The sequence below is a fragment of the Dipodomys spectabilis genome, unplaced genomic scaffold, assembly GCF_019054845.1.
Source record: "Dipodomys spectabilis isolate Male_0828 unplaced genomic scaffold, ASM1905484v1 ptg000024l, whole genome shotgun sequence".
In the NCBI taxonomy this organism is placed as follows: Eukaryota; Metazoa; Chordata; class Mammalia; order Rodentia; family Heteromyidae; genus Dipodomys; species Dipodomys spectabilis.
Genome location: NW_024870701.1, coordinates 14,672,501 through 14,692,885, shown reverse-complemented (window position 1 = coordinate 14,692,885; position 20,385 = coordinate 14,672,501). Strand labels below are relative to the sequence as shown.

The window sequence follows — 20,385 nt, the reverse complement described above, 5'->3', positions numbered from 1 at the left end:
CAGGAAATCTCTGGAAGTGAAGGGATGACCAGGGCCTTGTAGTCCCTTCCCTATATCTATTAGGCCAATGAGAAAACTCTTCCTTGCAGCAGGGAAAATTTCAAAGAAGCAGACTTTTCTTTTTATTCTCTGTTATCCTCTTGACATAATGAAGAGGTTATACTCAGAAGTTAACAGGCAACAGGGGAAAAAAAGAGGCTCCTGGCTGTGAATCAGAGATTGCAGCTAGGAGGGACACGACAAGTATTTAATAAAACCCCCAAAGTTAGTATATATAAAGAAACTTTCAACTCAAGAAACAGCCTACAACATGTCTGCACCCTTTCTAGCACAGCATTACAACCCCAAAGCATAATGTGTAGGGTAAGGGAAAGGGCTAAATGAATTGAGACATTTGTTTTAAAGAATAACATCAACATCATTTTAAGTTAGCTAAAAAATGAAAGTTCTTGCTCCCTACTCTTTCTCTAGGTCTACTGAACAGAGATTCTGCCAGTGGAGCCTACAGCTCTAGGTGTTTTCAAAAGCCCACCAGGTGATTTTGATGCATTCTAAAGTGTGGGGAAAATCAATGTGGGAAAAAAATCAGTGTTCAAATCTTGGTACAGCTGTGTTATTTGCTTTAACAGGTAGGCCTCAGATTTCTTTTACCTAAAACAACCTACCAACCACTACTACCACGAAAAAAACCCCGTTAATGTGTCTTTGGTTAACAGACTGTACCACATATGGTGATAAAATGTACATAAACGACCACAATCACTCAGTATTATTTAGTTGTCATGTTTGTACTGGCATCCAGTTAATTCTGTCTACAGGTCTCTCTGTATTCCTGTGCCTATTTTCTGGCCATGTCAGATTTGGAATCTTTAGGGTTCCCAGTGATTGAGTAGCATTGACTGAGAAGAAAGAGGAAATAGGTCTGGAGCTTTGATTTTACAGTACTTAGAGGGAGAGAGACATCTGGCCAATTAGACTCAAATCTATACTGCTGGATTTCTTGTAAAGAAGTACAGTGTAATACCTAAAGGAATGTTTGTCTGGCTTAAATATGGCAAAGAACTTAGTTGGAGATGCTCAACAAGTTATAAATAATAATAATAATACATAAACATTGGGAAAACATGAGCTTCTTTAACATTTTCCTAATAGGAAAAAATGTCTATAACAAAATCCAAAGATCAAAGAAGAATGTATTTCAAACAGCTCTCACAGAATGAGGAAAGACACATAGGCAGGAGAACACGGCAGAAAGAAGGTAGAGGAAATGTGGTGTACAAGAAAGATATGCAAAGAAAGATCCAAGGAATAAAAACTTACATCTTAATTTGTCCATGATCTTCCCTCCACACAACGTGGCTAAAGCCATTTTGACAGCAAATACGGAAATTTTTCCATGGCCTTCCCTGTGTAATGATAATAAAAAAGAAAACATAATGTCATTTGGAGAAGTTTCGATAATGAAGCTTGACAGTTTCTATTGTGAAGCAATCAGAAGATATGTGGTACTATGCATTAGGTGAATACATCCATTTTAGAAAATGTATGATTACATATGCATTTCTGAATGACTGTCTATTCAGTGTTCCTTTTCAAGAGGCATCAGAATTTCCCCAATTATCTTCCATATATGTCACTTACTCAACACATGGGTTAACAATCAGAAGGACACACATCAGTTAACTATGGATTTAAATAGCAGAACATTTCCCCTCCTTTGGTTTCATAAAATAATTTTGTACATGATGAGTGCAGTCTCTACAATTTACTTAAACAGGCTTTAGAAACTTCAGAATTATTTCTTAGAACAACTGTTAAATCGGAAGGTAGGGTAACTATGGGAACTTGCTTCTCGTATACTTTATTCAACTATCATTTCCTACCCAAGACAACCATGTTTATGTGATGCAGTTATTGTTTTCAAAGAGAGGTGGTATTATTAAAAGATGAAAGTAGAGCTTTAGTTGAATAGTTCCACTTCTAACCAAATTGATACAAATACATTAAATATTCACTGATTTAGGAAGCATAATGAATGTGTCCATTACAAAATGTTCCAGAAAAGGCATACTATAGTAAGTATAATGTTTCAGCAAAATTGCTTTCTAGCCAGAATAAACTGTTTATTCATATACTCTTGGAAATAGAAAGAATATTGTGTTATTAATTCATTGCTTTGATAGTTGCTATTTTGAATGATCAAGAGAGTTTTAAATAATGCAGTTAGAAGGTAAATAACATCTGTAATGACAAGGCCTGAGTGTACAGAATAAATAATGTATATGAATAAGAGTTCTGTGATTGCTATATTAGAAGAAGGGGATATAATAACTAAATAGTATATAGAATAAATCATTTATCTGAATAAGATTCCTGTGATTGATATATTAGGAGAATGAGATAGAATAAATAATCCATATTAGAATTCAGAGATGAATCATTGTTATTTGTCTTTGCTGCTGTATGTGAAATATAGTTAGCCAGAATACAATGTTTCTAAACTTGAGCACCACTCCTAGGTACTTGCTTATTGGAAATGTCCATGTGGATAGCTTACGCTGAACCCAGTGAACTCATGTTCACAGGGTGCTTTCAAAGAGTACAGGTCAACCCTAATCCTAACTGCTTTTCCTCGCCTACCCTTCTAGTTTTTAGAACCACCATGTATCTAGCTGCTTTAAAACAAATCCTGGATCAGGGTTCACTCTTGATACCCTGTTCTCTGATTTGCTACCATTCTGAACATAGCTACCTCTTAGCTGTGCATTAAATCTATTTCTTCCTGTCCACTTCCAGTGTTGTTGTTCCCATCTACCCTCAGATCTACACATTCATAACCTCCAAAATGATGTCTCTGCTTTCTTACTCAGAACACAAATTTGATCACAGGATTCCATCATTTAAAACCCATACTGCCTCCTTTTGCCCACAGGAAGCAGTCTACCTTTTTTTCTCATGGCATACCTAACCTTCTCCTCCAGCCTCTAAAGCTACCATTTGTTGTTGCACTACACACCACAGTCACAGTGTTCAGTCCCTCCTGGTGCCTGGTCTCCCCACTACATCTTCCCAGAATCCCTTAATCTACTCGTTAGGACACTGATTACTTCCATTCCTCACATGACTCTCTTGAATAGGGAGAGACACTCTCTCCCTCACTTTTACCTATTCTATGATACTTACTTGTATTTACATGATATGTACATGTTTGAATGTGATTTGCCTCCACATTGAGACGCTTGGGGACTGGGGGAAAGAAGAGATTGTTCTTCTGAATTCCCAATGCCCAATTTTTATCTCACACTTTGTGAACCATATATTTCTTATATGAATGAATGACTATTAATCATTATAGTAGCTACCCCTGGAATTTTGAAGGCCTATTCATTAAGTGGTTTACTAACTTTGAAGCAAGAGACTGCAATAAAAATTCAATGGTTTTCGAAAAGCTACCTTAGTCAAAATTATTCTGCATCCTGTGAATTCCTAATTTCAGAGATTGCTGGAGGTTTCAGACTTATTACTCCAAGAAATAATCAGTTCATTTTCGTAACTGGGAACTTGGTTAAAACAGTAAGAACTGGGAAGTATCATTGAATGGAGCTTAGGGGAAATACAGCAATAGGTAGATTTCAAAATGCGAAGACATCAAGGAGCATTATCTATGAGACTGAGAGCACCATACAAGGTCCTTTCAACAAATCAGAGAGAACAATTTAACTCAAGGGAGAGGACTGAGCACAGATGAGGTTGGAATGGAGAGTTCTCCCAAGGATGGAAGGCTGATAGGCCATGAGCGAGTTCTTAAACCTTAGCTTTTAATGAAGAGGATTATACGAAGATTGCAATCCTATCTTTTTCCTAGACAGGGAAGACGGATGATATTAAATCAAGTGCCATTGTATCAGAGCTGTTCTGCCAAATTGATACAATAAATCTAGATAAATCACCAAGTGGAGGGTAGCTGAGTGAGAATTTGCAGGAACTCAAGGGTGAAATTAGGCCCCTGGAATCTAGTTATGCAGGCTAGCATGCCAGGTTGCAAATGTGACCCCTGTCAGGAAGTAGAACTCACTGTCAGCAGGGACTTAAATGCTTCCAATGATTCTCCTTGGGTTCAGACCCTGGAACCCCAGGCATGGGATAAATCTTTAATGAGGGATTGATACTATCAGCTCTACAGTGGAATGCAGACATATAAGATGTAAATACAAATGGATTTCCTTTCCCTCCTAAGGTATATTTTCAGTAGATCTAACAGGATGGAACAAAGGAAGGGAAAAATATTCAAAAGACCTTTGGCCGGATTTTATCTCAAAGACCATTACTTAAATGAAATGTCACTTTGAGACATTTATGTTTCTGTGAATAAAAATTGGCATTTGACACAGGAACAAGGATAGAGTGATATTGGTACACCCTGAATGGAGAGATGTAAGAACTATGTTCACCATAAGTCATTCATTGGAACCAAGTCTGATTTATGAGCCATCAGGGAAAATCTGTTAGGTGTCTGTAAATGGCAAGATTTAAACGCAGGAGGATGGGGACTAGGAACTTTTGTGCACAAGAACAAGAAAGTAGCATGCTGTCCCAAAATAAATACGCATGTGCACATCAGTGCCCCCTCCCACCAGATGAGGGGAGTGCACCGGTGAGGGAGGTCAATCACAACTCAGGAAGCTGACCCAGAGATTTATCCCTAATGCTGAAGGCCTGACGGCCTGAGAGCAGGGCAATGCCTTTTGTAATGCCTTTTGCTTTTCTGAAAAACCATGGCAGCACACCTTCAGGTTCAATACCACCTTGTAAGACAGAACAAGGCCAGACGCGCTTGCCAGTACAGTACGCACCCGGCCCACCCACGAGAACCACAGACCTTGACGTCAGTAATGAATACACAGCCACATGGGCTTTTCTTTGTGAATTAAAACTGCTAGTACAGTTGGTTCTTTAGCAGTGTAAAAGGCATCATGAAAGCTTTAAAAAGAAATTTACAACTAGCACATCATTAGTGTGTGTGTATGTGTGTGTGTGTGTGTGTGTGTGTGTGTGTGTGTGTGTGTACGCGTGCTGATCCTGGGGTTTGAACTCACGGCCTGAGCACTGTCCTTGAGCTTCTTTTGCTTAAGACTACTGCTCTACTGCTTGAGCCACAACACCATTTCTGGCTTTTTTGGCGGGGGGGAGGGAGAGTAATTATTCAGGGATAAGAGTCTCATGGATTTTTCTGCTTAGGCTAGCTTCGAACTGCCATCTTCAGATCTCAGCTTCCTGAGTAGCCAGGATTACAGGTGCAAGCCCCCAGTGCCTGGATGTAGCATGCTATTTTTATGAAAATAATTTATTTAAAAAATAAAACTTACTTATCAATGTAGAAAGAAGGCACAACGCATAATGCATAATTCACTCATCTTCTCCACTCTTGTTTCCTGGTGTAATGGAATGTGTTCTGGTTTTAAGTCAATTATCCTTGAACAAAATTTACTATTCCCACTTGATATCCAGAAAAATCCAATTAAGTTGTTCAGTGGTATTTGATTAACACTCAATAAGATATTTCAAAGAACCAGGTTAATCTAAGAAAATTATCTGATATAAACTGAAATTGCTTCAGAAATCAATTTTGAAAAAACATTTTACTTCTTTTTATTCTTTGTTGTTACACACTGGAACCTTGTCAGTTTTCCTAGTGGACCGCTGATCAGAAATGGAAAGAGGAACATGTTCATCCTTCACCTAGCATTCTCTCTCTCTCTCTCTCTCTCATCCATAGGTTGCATTAAAGGTTAACTTATAATAAAAAGTGAGTAACTTTTATTTGAATATGGTCTTTCCATGTCCTTACAAAGATTTTTGTCCACTTTTTAGGCAAAAGTTACCTGGGGGAAAATTCCACTTTTGACAGAAAGGAAAAAAAAAAAGTAGATAATAATTCCTGGACACCTGGGTTGAATTCAAAAGAGATGTATATTTTCTCAAGTTTCCAAAAAAGTTTGCTGTTTGAAATTGTAAACTCCCCTTAGATAAATTCCAGGTCCTCAAAGCAAGATTTAAATTCTGACTAATGTGTTTCTCCATTTCCTTCCCCTTTCCCATTTTATCTTTAGCAGTACTGGGGCTTGAACTCAAGGCCTTGTACTGCTACAGAAGTATTGTATCACTTAAGCTCCACCGCCAACATTTTCTTTTTTCTTTTCTTTTTTGCTTTTGCTATTTTTCAGATGGAGTCTTGCAGGCTCCTTCCTTTCTTCCTTCCTTTCTTCCTTCCTTCCTTCCTTTTTTGGAATGCAATTCTCCTACATCTACCTCCTATATAGCTGGGATTATAGATATGAGCCAACCCCAGCTTGTTTTGGTGAGCTAGGATTTTGATTTTTTTCATGGTCTGGACTCAAACTTCAATCCTTCTATTTATACTTCTCAAGTAGTTGTGATTACAGGCATAAGCCACTGTGTCCCGCTCTGCCTAATGGTTTCTTTCTTTTTATTCATTCATTTAGTTAGTTAGTTAGTCAGTTATTGTGAAAATATTGTACAGAGGGGTTACAATTACATGGGCAAGGTAATGAGTATATTTCTTATCAAGCGTTGTTGCTTCCTCCTTTGTTTCCCCTTCCCATCCCTTTCCATATCCTTCCCCCTCCCCGCTTCCCCCTCCCCCTCCCCCCCAAATCCCGCCCCCCCCCCCCCCCCCCCCCGTCCAAAGTTGTAGAGTTCATTTTTCAACATAACGTCTTGTACATCTTGTTGTTGCAATGGGTCCACCTGTATCCCTATTTAAACAATTTGTTTTTTCCCTTCCCCTCCACAAATACAGTGAAAACAGGGGTTATACCGTGGGGGAGGGTCATACAAAGCAACAAAGAAATCATCTTATTAATATGTTAGAAACAATCGCAAGAAAGAAAAATTATTTGAGTCCTTATCTTGGGGTTCATTTCTCCTAACATCAACTTATCTGACCGTTTCGCTTGACTCAGACATATACTAGTAATTGCAAATAAGGGAAACCATGGGACCTATGTTTCTTTGGGCCTGGCTTACTTCACTTAATATCTATTTTTTTCAAGTCTTTCCATTTCCTAACAAATGGGTCAATGTCATTCTTTCTGATGGAGTCATAGAATTCCATTGTGTAGATAGACCACATTTTCTTCATCTACTGAGGGGCATTTGGGTTGGTTCCATATCTTAGCTATTGTAAATAATGCTGCAATAAACATAGTTGTGCTGGTAGCTTTAGTATTGTCTTGTTTGTGATCATTTGGGTAAATGTCCAAAAGTGGGATGGCTGGGTCATAGGGGAGCTCTATGTGGAGTCTTTTGAGGAAACTCCATACTACTTTCCAAAGTGGTTGAACAAGTTTACACTCCCACCAGCAATGCAGTAGGGTTCCTTTCTGTCCACATCCCCTCCAGCATCTGTTATTATTAGAGTTCTTGATTATAGCCATTCTAACTGGGGTGAGGTGGAATCTCAATGTTGTTTTGGTTTGCATTTCTTTTATGGCTAGGGAGGTTGAGCATTTCTTCATGTGTCTATTGGCCATCTTTATTTCCTCTTCAGAAAAGTTTCTCTTTAAGTCTTTAACACACTTATTTATTGAGCAGTTGTTTCTTTGAGAATTTGTTGTTGGGGGATTTAGTTTTTTGAGTTCCAGGTATATTTTAGATATGACCTTTATTCATTGTATGGCTAGTGAAGATCTTCTCCCAATCCGTGGGCTTTCTATCCGTGGGCTAGCTATGTCCTTTGCCATTCAGAAACTCAGCAATTTCATGCAATCTCATTTGTCCAACCTTTCTTTGAGTTGTTGTGTTTCTGGGTCTCTTTTTAGAAAATTTTGGCCTGTGCCAAGGAGACCTAGGATTTCTCCTACTCCATCCTGTAATGTTTTCAGAGTGTCTGCTTTGACTCCCAGATCTTTGATCCATTTGGAGTTGATTCGGGTACAGGGAGATATATAAGGATCTAGCTTTAGTTGTCTACAAGTGATTAACTAATTTTGCCAGCACCATTTACTGAAGAGGCTGTCTTTCTTCCATTCTATTGCCTAATGGTTTCTTGAACAGGCAGAAAGAATACTGCAATCAGAAACTCATCTTTTCCCCCATGTTTTACAAGACCACTTGGTAAATATTTTTTGATAAGTGTAACACTCAAATTGCTCCCTTTCTCACATTTTGGAGGCTTAATTAGCTGAGAATTGCTTCTTCTCTCATACTTCTACATGTCTCTATCTGAAAATTATTTTTTAATCATAGGTATCATCCATTTAGTTGCTTGCCAAGGATTTATTGGTATTTTCCCAGAGGTAAAGGATATGTGGATGAACACATAGAGATTCCTATTCTCCATTTGCTCATAGTCTATCGGGAAGCTAAATTCAGAAATGGCAATATACATATATATATGTACATACACATATATACAGTTAATATATACATATATATATATATATATATATATACACATATACAGTACTCTTATTTGGGGAATAGTGAAATTAATCTATGAGCAAATAGAAGCATTTTATTTGGTTATGGTATCTCTTTTGGGACTTCTTACAATGTCAGTGACACATCTGGGTAAAGAATTTCTCCTAGCCTGGATCAGGTGAGTTTGCCAGGGACTCTAGAATGAGAAGAGCCGCTACTGTTGGAATGACTCTCACACCTTCTTAAAATTCTGTCAGCTACTCATACAAAGTGCTAGTCTAACCAAAGATGAACAACATTAAGAACATCCAATTTATTTTACAGTGATGAGAAGGTTTTGGAAAATGATTCCATTTTAGCAGCATGTAGGAATCGTGAACAAAAATGTTGTTCACCAGAACAAAGTCTGTAGTGTACTAGAGACTATTTTATGGACATTTTGGAATTTAGGAAGTGCTAAGAAAAAATACTTGCCAGGCCAACTCAGCAGTTTGAACACCTAGTTGTAGTCATATACATAACAGAAGGAAAGAGGACCTTCCATAGAATTTTCTCTTTCCTTCTCTGTCACACATTCACATAGTCTCAAACATGAGCCATCTAATTCACTGGCACACAGGACAATGGTTGTGTACTCTGTAACTATGTACTATCAGAACCTTTTTAAAATTTCAAACTATGGCAGACTTCTAAGAACATCCTGTGCTCCTCACTGTGATCTCTTTCATGGCAGTGTGGGGTGGGAACAGAAGTGGGAATGGCTGCTCAGATGGCTATGTAAGGTGTGATATGTCCCACAGAAAGGAAATGCCAGCACTTTTGTCCTCTTGGCATAAGACTATCCGATGAAAGATCTGTCATTCTGGGTAGTTGTCATAAAATTGACTGTGATGTTACAGTGTCAAAGTATTTCTCTATTATTCCCTATACCTAGGTATTTAAAATGTGTGTACTTTGCCTGGGAAGTGTTTTTTCTTAACACATCCTGAATTCCAAAATGTTCATAAAATGGTCTCTGGTAAACTATAGATTTTGTTCTGGTGGAAAGCACTTTGTTCCAGATTCCTACATGATGTTAAAATGGAATAATTCTCCAAAGAGAATTATTGTAAAATAAATTGAATATGCCCTATAGAAAGCAGATCAAGAACCTGGTTAGGCAATCTGAGTAGAGGTCCGCCTCCTGCAGTTCTGTGTCCCTAACTATGGCCTTGAGCAGCTCTTCATGCAGGCTCCTAGACATCAAGTCAAGGCTCATTGACCTTGAAAGACTTGCATGTGAACAGCAGACTGGTTGGACCCCAGAGGCATGAGCTGGAGAGGCATCCAGTCAAGAGGGCTAAACAATGCATGGAGAGCTAGCTCCTGCAGGTTGTGTGGAAGCTGTGCTTAGATCTGAGGACTCTATGACCCACAGATTTCCCAATGTGATACCTTATAAACACCTGTACAATGCACCCCAGACAGTGCTCGCACAGGGGACTGCTACTGTCTACTGGGAGCTCGCTAACTATTTTCTTCAATAACTCTTTGCAATTTTAGTTCTTCTGTGTCCATGGACTCATGCTTTGAGACCATGAAGACAAAGGACCTAATCCAAATGCTGGAAATTGTCACTGTCTCTGTCAAATATATATAACAGCCACAGACTGGGAAGGCTATGAGCATGAGCAGAATCTTAAGATGCCTCATGCACCTAAGAAGCTTACTACCTCTCTTTTTAAAAAGATGTAATGGAGGCTGGGAAGGTGGCTCAGTGGTAGAGTGCTTGCCTTGCATGCATGAGACACTGGATTTGATTCCTCAGCACCACATAAGCAGAAAAGGCCAGAAGTGGCACTGTGGCAGAAATGGTAGAGCATTAGCTTTGAGCTGAAGAGCTGAGGGACAGCACCCAGGCCCAGAGTTCAGCTCCCATGACTGACAAAAAAAAAAGAGAGAGAGATAATAGGAAATACAGAGTTCAATATATATCAACTGCTCAAACAAAGTGATCTTTGCCGCGTTTACCCCCTTCACTTAGTGTGAAGTAATATGCAAGTGATGTAACCTGTCCAGGTCTTGGCCTCTTTTGCTCCTCTGCTGGGGATTATTTCAATAATAATGCAAGGCCGAGTCAGTGAGATTGTTGGCCCACAGTAAATGCTGATGTCTCTTAGCTATGATAATGATATTGTCATTATTATCATTATCAATAAAGAATTGGATTAAAATGGGCACTGCTAGCTCATGTCTGTAATCCTAGCTAGTCAGGAGGCTGAGGACTGCAGTGTGATGCCAGCCCCGGCAGGAAGATCCTGAGACTTTTATCTCCAATTACCCACGAAAAGCCAAACGTGGAGCTGTGATTCTAGTGGGAGAGCGCTAACCTTGAGCATAAGAACTTAGTGACAGCGTTCAAGCCCAGAGTTCAGCCTTAAAACTGACAAAAAGAAAAAAAAAAGATAGAAAAGAAAAAATTGGCATTAAAAACAGTTTCACTTGCAAATAAGAAAATAGCTATGCTACTATGATTTTGAGTGACTGAATATATTTGCAAAAATAAACCAAACCAAGAGCAATGCCACATAATCTACTTTGTGAGAAACTGTTCTAAGAAGCAAGGTATTATTGAATTGAAATAAGATGAAGTCAGGTTGAAGTTGGGAGCGTTTTGCAGGGAAATGAGGAGAAAGTAAGAAGTCTGTGAAATTTGGATGAACCATATTGATAGTTATGAACACCTGACATAAAGGGCATGAATTCATGCCAACCGTACTCAGGCTCCTCGATAATGCATCGTGACATCTTTTCTGAGATCAAGAAGAAAACTTGGTAGTGTTGTCTTGTCTTTTCTGAGATTAAGAAGAATTTAATCTCAGACAAAGAATGAGAGGAAATGGCAGCGATAAGAAAAGTCAACCTTTGACTTTGCTCATTAGTTCATTCTTGTGCTGGGCATGGTCCTATCAAGAAGGAAAAGAAAACAGCATTCCATCTTAAGCATCATGTAGATGTCAGCCATTCAAACACAGAGTGCAAAAGAGGAGTAGAGTCTTGTGTGCAAGGGACAGTAGGGACCTGGAGAAGAATGGGACCTTGATCACTAGAGACAAAGGTCTCCAAGACTGAATTAGTGACTATGCCTCTCAAAAAGGCTGTAGTTTCATCGTGTAACTTTCTACTGCATTGCTTTTCTTTTGAGCTCCTCTCTATTTCCTAATAAATAATAATAAGAAATATCTCTGAATAGTTCAAAGAGATCTCTCCTCCCTTCCACTGATACGTGGTAAGAGGTGGAAGGGGAAGCTACACCAGTGTATAGATAGACTCTGAAGAACAGTCCTGCTGGTAGTGAATAAGCAGAGGGGGTGGGCCACTTTCTGGGTTCATGAGGAAGGGACTAGCTTGAGCTCTGGCTGTGTTCAAATGTACCTTCTTCTCTCTTGATCCTACTCCTCCTACTCTTGATATCTCTTGATTTCTCCTCTTTCCAGGAGTGTCAGTTCTTTTCCATAGAGTCCTTAGAAAGGAGAGTTGTAGCTACAGAAATGCTCTGCTGAGAAGCTGGCTGTAATTGGGTAACTTCCTTCCCAGGGAAATAGTTTTAGAAGGAAAGTCAGGAAGAACAAAATCATTTAGACTCTAGGAACTGTTTCTTCAGTGACAGAATGGTGAACCTGGCACACACTATGGGGTCAAGTGCAGCCTCCTAACTTTGTGTGTCATCCAACTAATTATATCTAACTGTGTGCCTTATCTTTGTAAGAGAGTAACTTAGACACAAAAACAAAAATTCTCAGATCTCAGCCCTCTGTGTAGCTAGGATTACAGGTGTGAGCCACTGGCACCCACTTGAACAGAGAAATCTAGTAGCCATGAAACTGATTATCATCTGCAGCATCCTTGAAGGAGAACTAAGATCCAGATTTTGGGGAAAAGTTACTCTCAGGGACATTATGGCTGAGGGAAGGTGAATCTGATTTTCGGGAAGACATAGAGTACATGTGAAGTGGGCTTTTGTCATTATTTCATAATTGATTTGGCTAGGTGTAATACATTTCCTATTTTTAACATAACTTCTTCAGGGCTGGGAAGGTGGCTCAGTGGTAGAGCGCTTGCCTTGCATGCATGAGGCCCTGGGTTCAATTCCTCAACACCACATAAGCAAAAAAAGCCAGAAGTGGCACTGTGGCTCAAAGTGGTAGAGTGCTAACCTTGAGCTGAAGAGCTGAGGGACAGTGTCCAGGCCCAGAGTTCAGGCCCCCCACGACCAGACCCCTTCCCCCCCAAAAAAACAACAAAAAAACCCCATAACTTCTTCATAGACCAGACTCTGAAGTCATCTCAGTTTTTTTATTGTGGATATTTTTCCTGGTTTTGAAAAAATTATCCATTGAAAATAAAGCCAGTGGAAGAAAATTCTCTAAAGGTTTCTGTGATTCTATAATAGCAACCGCACATCTTTGTTTTACTAGTATCGGGTGCATTCATAGCTGCCAAAATATAGAAGTTTGATTTCAAGAGTTGTATTCTATAGTGGGTCGTAGGAAGCTACATCAGATTTCCATACGGAAGCCCATTTGGGTAAACAGAAGTTTACTATTATAGGAAATAGTCAAGCATTCATTTTATTCTTAAGTTGCTCTCCTTATATTCATTTTTAAAGTTACATTTCCAGTTGGTTGTACTTCCTGATGGTTTCCATTTCATATTAAAATTTCAAAAGTGATCAGGTGAAATACTCGAGTAGTGGTAAAACTGCCTATACACATCCACTATGCTAAAGGAGAGAGAAGAAAAACATTAGTGTCTTCAGACTTTTGTCTCATTGTAGATGTGTTTAAAAATCTCTGCAATGAGATTTCTGTGAGTTGGATGTATTTATATAGCTTGCAATCAACATTACTGAAATATATATTAGGAGCTTTCCTACATGTAAGAAGAGTAGGTAATAAACATTTCTTCTGAACATTTGTATGAATTTCCCCTTTCTTCGTGCTAGTCCTTAAAATTAGCATTTACTGGTCTTGAAGTGATTTAGACATCATTTAGGGTACATTTACAGCTGTTTCTAAAAGAAGATCTCACCATTGTTTCTAAATAAAAGTGAAACATGAAGCCAGGTGCTGGTGGCTCACATCTGTAATCCTAGCTACTCAGGAGGCTGAGATCTGAGGATCACAGTTCAAAGCCAGCTTGGGTAGGAAAGTCTGTGAGACTCTTATCTCCAATAAACCACCAGAAAACTGGAAGTGGTGCTGTGGCTCCAGTGGTAGAGCACTAGCCTTGAGCTGAAGAGCTGAGGGACAGCACCCAGGCCCAGAATTAGAGCCCCATGAATGACATAAGAAAAAGTGAAGCATGAAGCTCAAAACCCCAGCACTGAATGAGAAAAAACAGAAGTGAAATGTCTAACTGTTATCAGTTTGAATGACATATACTTCACAAAACATCCTTATCATTAATCTGGTCCTAATTGTTGTATTTAGGGAATAGGTATAATTTATGTTTTCATCTTGGTCTTCTTTCTATGACTCTTCTAGTAATATTCCAGAATTGGTACAAAAAGATTTTTCTTTTTGTGTTTTCTTTTATTACATTTTGTTGTGAAGAAGATTTTAAATCTCCCACAAAAGCACATACACCAAAGGATTAGTTTGGGGAATTGGTGGAACCCATTGGGAAGAAGTCAGGTCATTAGGAATGAGTCCTTGAAATGGATCTTGAGACTCTTCAAACCCACTCCTCCTCATTGTTTCCCAGCTGTCATGAGCAGAACAGATGTCTTCTGCCACATGTGCCTACCATGACTGATGTGCTTTGCAATGGTTCTACAAGGAATGGAGCAAAGTGACCTCAGACTGAAGCCATCAGTCAAAATAAATCTTTCTTCCCTATAAGCAGATTATCTCAGCTATTTTGTCTCAACAGCAGCACTCTAACAGAACTTATAACAAATAAGTCCCAAGCAGTCCAGCAGAACACAGCTATACAGAAGCAGCAAGAAATCTACCAAGTTGCATGACTCATTAAGAGTTTATTTCATAAGGCTTTTTTGGGAAGAGACAGAAGGGAGGAGAGAGAAAGACAAAGGAGGGTTTGGCTCTCATTAAGATGTGCTGAATCCACAAATGGATATATTATAATAAGACGCCATTGTACAACTCATTAATATTAATAAAAACTCAAAAATAATTTTCAAACACATACAAAAACAACTAAAAGGGGAGAAAGAGACTATCTCATTGTCTTTTTGACAGATAAAGCTCAAGGATCGCTATAGAATGACCTTTCGTGGAAGGAAGTTAAGTCATTGGGAGTAAGTTAGGTCATTGGAATGGCAATGATGTAATCTTTTCTCCTAAGGATATTATACAAAGTTAGAACAACAAACTCTGCCCCAAAGAATGGTGATCTAGATTTGCCTTTATGATCCAGTAGACATATACTCTAGATAGATTTGATGAGGTATTGAAATAAAGCCTATTTTCCCTGTTGAAAACAAAATTCTTATTTCAACTCCAGGAATTTCTTCATGGAGACAATAATATGTACTTGTAAAACCAAGCAGGGACTATTCTGCTACCACTCTAGGTTGCAAAGCAATGGCTGATGGCCTTGGTGACATAAATTTGTCCAGAACATCTCCATTGATGGAGTACATGCTTCCAACTATTAGCCTGACAAGGAGACTAAACAAAATCTTCACAGGCTTAACATTTGATTGCCAAAGGTCACGTTAGCCATTTTCCTTTTTAATATTCAAAACAAGTGGTGACTGAAGAGTTGGTGATGCTACATCCAGATGATGGGCTGTGAGGAAAACCCTTGTGAAATCTTAGGGGTCATGGAATTAAGGGCCACTTTTGCATTTCACCAGGCTGTAGCAGACACCTGGGAAAAGTAGCCTAGGTAGAATACCTAGGTTTCCACTCAGCCACTAACACGCTGCAAGTCACTGGATAAAGGGCAGTTTGCTTGTTCTTCATTTCTTTCATTTAGAAAATGAGAGATTTGGGCAAACAGTCTTGAAGATGTCAGCCAGCTCCAGAGTTCTGATTCTATGAGGGGAAATTATCCCATAATGAGGCTGTGTTTCAACTGTGCTCTATGGACAACAGTGTTGTTTGCAGACCAGCACTGACTTTGTTTTATGGTAGCCCATAACTGATCAGTCCATTTAACACAAGTCATGGGTAAAAGCATAGGCTAGTCAAGAAAACCTTTTCAATTTCTTTCCTGTCTACTCTAGGGTCTTGTTATGACACCTCAGAAACATTGGCCTAGACAATTAGCAAAGAAAACAGTTTAAAAAAATACAAAAAAAAACATCCTCCCACTCACGCTTCATTAAATTCTCCACATGCCCAGTATCACACCACACACTCAAAAGCCCATAGTGGATAGGAAGTGCAGGATGATGAGTAAAAATAAAGGTGAGCTCATAAAATGCCACTCTCTTCTCCGCCCCAAGGCACTATTTTACTCTCTAGTCTTTCCCACAGACTTTAAAGTGTATATCAATCACAGAAGAGACTTCATTGACATAAGCATCAGATAAAGAAAAGAAAGTGATACTCTACAAAATCATTTGCAAAGGCTGGGAATGTGGCTTAATGGTAGAGTGCCTGCCTAGCATGCAGGAAGCCCTGGATTCGATTCCTCAATACCACATAACAGAAGAAGCCAGAAGTGGTGCTGTGACTCAAAGTGGTAGAGTGCTAGTCTTGAACAAAAAGAAACTCAAGAACAGTGCCCAGGCCCTGAGTTTGAGCCCCAGGACCGGCAATATGTATACATATTTGTATAGACACACACACACACACACACACACACACACATATACACATATACATACTTTCTCTCTTAACCCTCCCCCTCCCCCCCACATACACACATACTTGCAAAAATGACCTGGAAGAGTGCAAAAGTAAATTGAAATGGAGCATGTGGAATCAGAGAGAGCTTACGGATCAAAGGCAGCAAGCAGGAAGTTCAGCAGGAGGCTGATGGATTGCTCCACGTGGATTTGGTGCGTGGTCGGCATCCGTTTGTTGAGCTGGTAAAAAATGGTAGAGAGCACGGCCTCTAAGCGGGCCACATTGAGTTCTATGTTTGGGTCCAGGTTGTTCAGAGCATTTTCCCGCAGGGCTTCTATGATGTTCCAAATATCCACCAGGTGTACTACAATCAAATCAGAGTGAGCACGTCAGCCCAAAGTACATGGAGAGGCAAACTGCTTTCTATGTCCATCCACCCTGGTTTTTCTAGGCCCTTCACATGTTCAGCTGTCATGGGGGCTGACATAGAGATCTCTAGGGTTGGACATATAACAGCAAATAAATTGTTGACTGAATATTGCAGTGGTCCTTGCAATTACATTTGAAGTACACCTGAGATCCCCATTTTACATGTAAGAAAACAATGAGGGAAGTTAAAGACAAACGCAAAGGGGCAAGGCCAATCAGAAGCAAAATGGACATGGGAAATCAAGTCTAATTCAAAGCATTTTCCCTACTGGGCATTCTGACCTCTCAAAAAATGAAAGAACAGATTAAATTCGAACGTCCAGACGGATATTAAAATAATTATATTAAATGAAGCAAGCTAGACCCAAAGAATCACAGCTGCATGTTTTCCCTCATTTGTAATAACTAGAATATGTCTAGGATATTCTTAAAGAGGATCACAATAGCTCAATAGCTATGTACATAGGACAATATAAAATGATGCTTATCAAAATGGACTCCAAGAAATGGAAACAAGAAGATTGTTTTCTTTTTCTTTTTTTGGTGTACTGTTTGCAGTTATTTCTGCTTTCTTTCTTTCTTTCAATTCCTTTGATTTATTCCCTGTGGTTATTGTTTTTTATTTCTATACCCTTTGTCTTGTATATAAGTTTATCTGATTTGGGGAAGGGAAGGGAAAACAGTGGGACAGGGGGTGAACCAACACAACAGTGATATTCACCAGACGTTATGTTGGAAATGAACTTTACGACTGGGAGAGAGAGCAGTTGCGGGGGGCAGGGGAAAATGAGGATGGGGTAACAGTGTTCAAAAAGCAATGTACTCATGACCTTACCTATGCAATTGTAACCCCTCTGTACAGAACCTTTACAATAAAATTTAAACAAAAATAAATTGCATTTGAGTATTCAAGATGTTTTCATTTATTTATATCTTTTTAGTAGTATGAAGTTTAGAAACAGCCAAAAAAGGCAAGTTGAAGTGGTCAGGAAGACAAGGCGAAAAGGACACATTAGGATAAGCTCTTTATGACCAACTTTATGCAGCAGGAGTGAGTCACAAAGCTGAGTAGCCTAGATAAGAACAAGTAATGTCTTGGCTACAGAACTGACTAGCAAATCTGACTTAAGTAACTGTCACTTTCTACTAGGATAGTCAGGAATTCTGTTTCTATACTTTGCTATTTGTCCTGAAGTACTGATAGAACATTTCAATAACCCTCACCAGTCCAAGATTAATAAACATATCCATTCACACTGCATGTTTCCTTTGAGCTTCCCAAGCAATCTCATCTGTTTGTTTTCTGTCACCATTTTGTATAATTCCTAAATGATAGTCTATTCTGAGATTCGTCTATATTGTTTCATGTGTCAACAGTTTGCTCTTTTAATTGCTGAACAGTGGTATTCCATGGAATATCACAAATTGATTATCAGCTTACTTGTTGGTAGACATTTGAATTAACCTAGTTTTTGCTGTTAGGAACAAAGTGGCTAAAAACAATTATATAAAAACCTTTAGAGAGACCTATACTTCCATTTCTTTTCTTGTTAAGTACTTAGAGGCTGAGTTAAATTGGAGAGTGGTTGGTTTATGTTTAGTTTGTCAAAAAAAACCAACCCCCTCTCCCCCAAAAAACCACTTCTGAAGAGTTCTGCAAAGTCAGCTGTCCCATTTCATGTTCTAGCAGCTGTGTGAGTTCCAGTTCCTTTTTACACCTGTGCCTTGTTCAGGTTCATTTTCACTGCTAGCATTTGCTAATAAATATCTTGTCTTTTTGCAATGAAGTATATACATGTTTCAGGTCCTAAGAAATATGTACACTGTATTTGCTTTTTTCCTAAACAGCTCCTCAGTCTGACTACTGTCTCTTTATTCACTTCTGACAATACGTATGTGAGTGTGTGAGTGTGTGTGTGTGTGTGTGTGTGTGTGTGTGTGTGTGTGTGTGTGCCAGTTTTAAACTCAGGACCTGGGCACAGTCCCTGAGCTTTTTTGCTCAAGACCAGTGCTCTACCACATGAACCACAACTTTACTTCCAGCTTTTTGCAGTTAATTAGAGAGAAGATTCTCATGGACTTTCCTGCCCTAGCTGGCTTCAAACTGCTGATCCTTAGATCTCAGTCTCCAGAGTAGTAGAATTATAGGTGTGAGCCAGCAGCACCCAACTTTCTGGTATTATTTAAAAAAAAAAAAAAAAGGAACATCTCTTGGACTCTTATTGGTAAGTACTTGGCATTGTATGTGACCATGTTTTCTTGGCACCATTCTTTTCTATTGTTTCTTTAAACAGATTTTATGGTTTCTTGATTTTGGAAATAACCACATAACAAGGGACAGGCCTACCAACAAGCAAAGTTTTTTTTGTACCACATTCTCCCCTAGGCCAAGTATACTACAGGATCTCTAGATTCTGAAGGTCCAGTGAAGTCTATGCGGATTTTACTTCCAAAATCAGCATAAGGAAAAATGAAAACCCAAAGTCTGGCTCCCATAACTAAGTTTATATGCGTTAAGAACATTAATATTTAAGCAATTATGTAAGTCACCCCACTAACAAAAATAAGTTACATAGAACTTTCATGTGTTCTTCACTTGGATTTTGATATTGTGTGTGTGTGTGTGTGTGTGTGTGTGTGTGCATGCGCGCACGCGCGTGTGTATGTACTGGCGTTTGAATGCAAGGCCTTGTGCCTGCTGGTATTCTACTTGAGCTACATGCCTAGCCTTTCTTCTTGATGGTTATTTTGGATACTAAGATGCACAGACTTTTCTGTCTGAGCTGTCCTTAGTGATCCTCTGGATCTCAGTCTTCTGAGCAGCTAGGATGAAAGACATTACTAACAGCATCCAGCTTGATATTGCTTTTAGTAATTTCTTAAAATAATGTTTTCTCAATGAAGGGAAGAGACTCATGCTTAGCCTCATGGAATACTGGACTTAGAATTTTAAACACATCTTCTCTACTACAATTCGTACTCTCTTAGCCTCTTAAAATCTTAGAGCCTTACTTTCTTCATCTGTAAATTAAGAGTTCTTTAATGGAAAAGTGATTAATAAAATGTGGTAGTTCCTAGGGTACAAACAATATATTTGAACAAAGAAATGTTCTTGTAGGTTATGTCAAAGGGAAAACATTGATACATCTCTGGTTTGGGGCAAATAAATACAAATAACTTACCAAGTGAGATGTTTATTTATTGTATTTGGAAAAACTCAGATTTAAGTGACTTCAAAGTTACAACCTCTCTGTCTATCAAAAATACTAAGGAGATCATTTACATGTGCTAACATTATTTATCTAATGTTTCAAGTTAGCAAGCAAAGCACTCCTGGAGAAATGGCATGGCTGTGTGAGTCCTTTCCTCCAGTCTCCATTCTTTTCCCACTCCAAGTATTTCTTTCAAATGGCACGAGAATTGTAAATTTCTCCCATAAATCTGACATGCCACTTGCAAGGGCTTCTAATAACTTCCCATTATTTTTAATCCAAATACAGCTTGCAAAGTAGTTCTTATTTTAAAATCTGACCTCTGCTGCTTTCTCATCTAATACTTTATTCATCATAATTTCGCATCTTAATCACCTTGTCAAGGGTGACTTTCTCAATCTATAGCCTTCTGGTTTTGAACGTCTCCTGGGTGCCACCTTAGAGCCCTACTCTCTTCCTCCATTCGAAACTTAATGGACTCTGTGGAAAGGCTGGTTATT

General features: G+C 38.9%; 1 protein-coding gene across 1 annotated transcript in view; it reads right to left on the bottom strand.

Annotated features, from left to right (window-relative positions):
• Positions 1–20,385, bottom strand: part of Dtna (dystrobrevin alpha) — a 154,089-nt gene that overhangs the window by 78,380 nt on the left and 55,324 nt on the right. Inside the window, 2 exon segments of the mRNA XM_042675101.1 lie at positions 1,321–1,406; positions 16,395–16,608. Of these exon segments, the coding sequence (XP_042531035.1) occupies positions 1,321–1,406; positions 16,395–16,608 (300 nt within the window).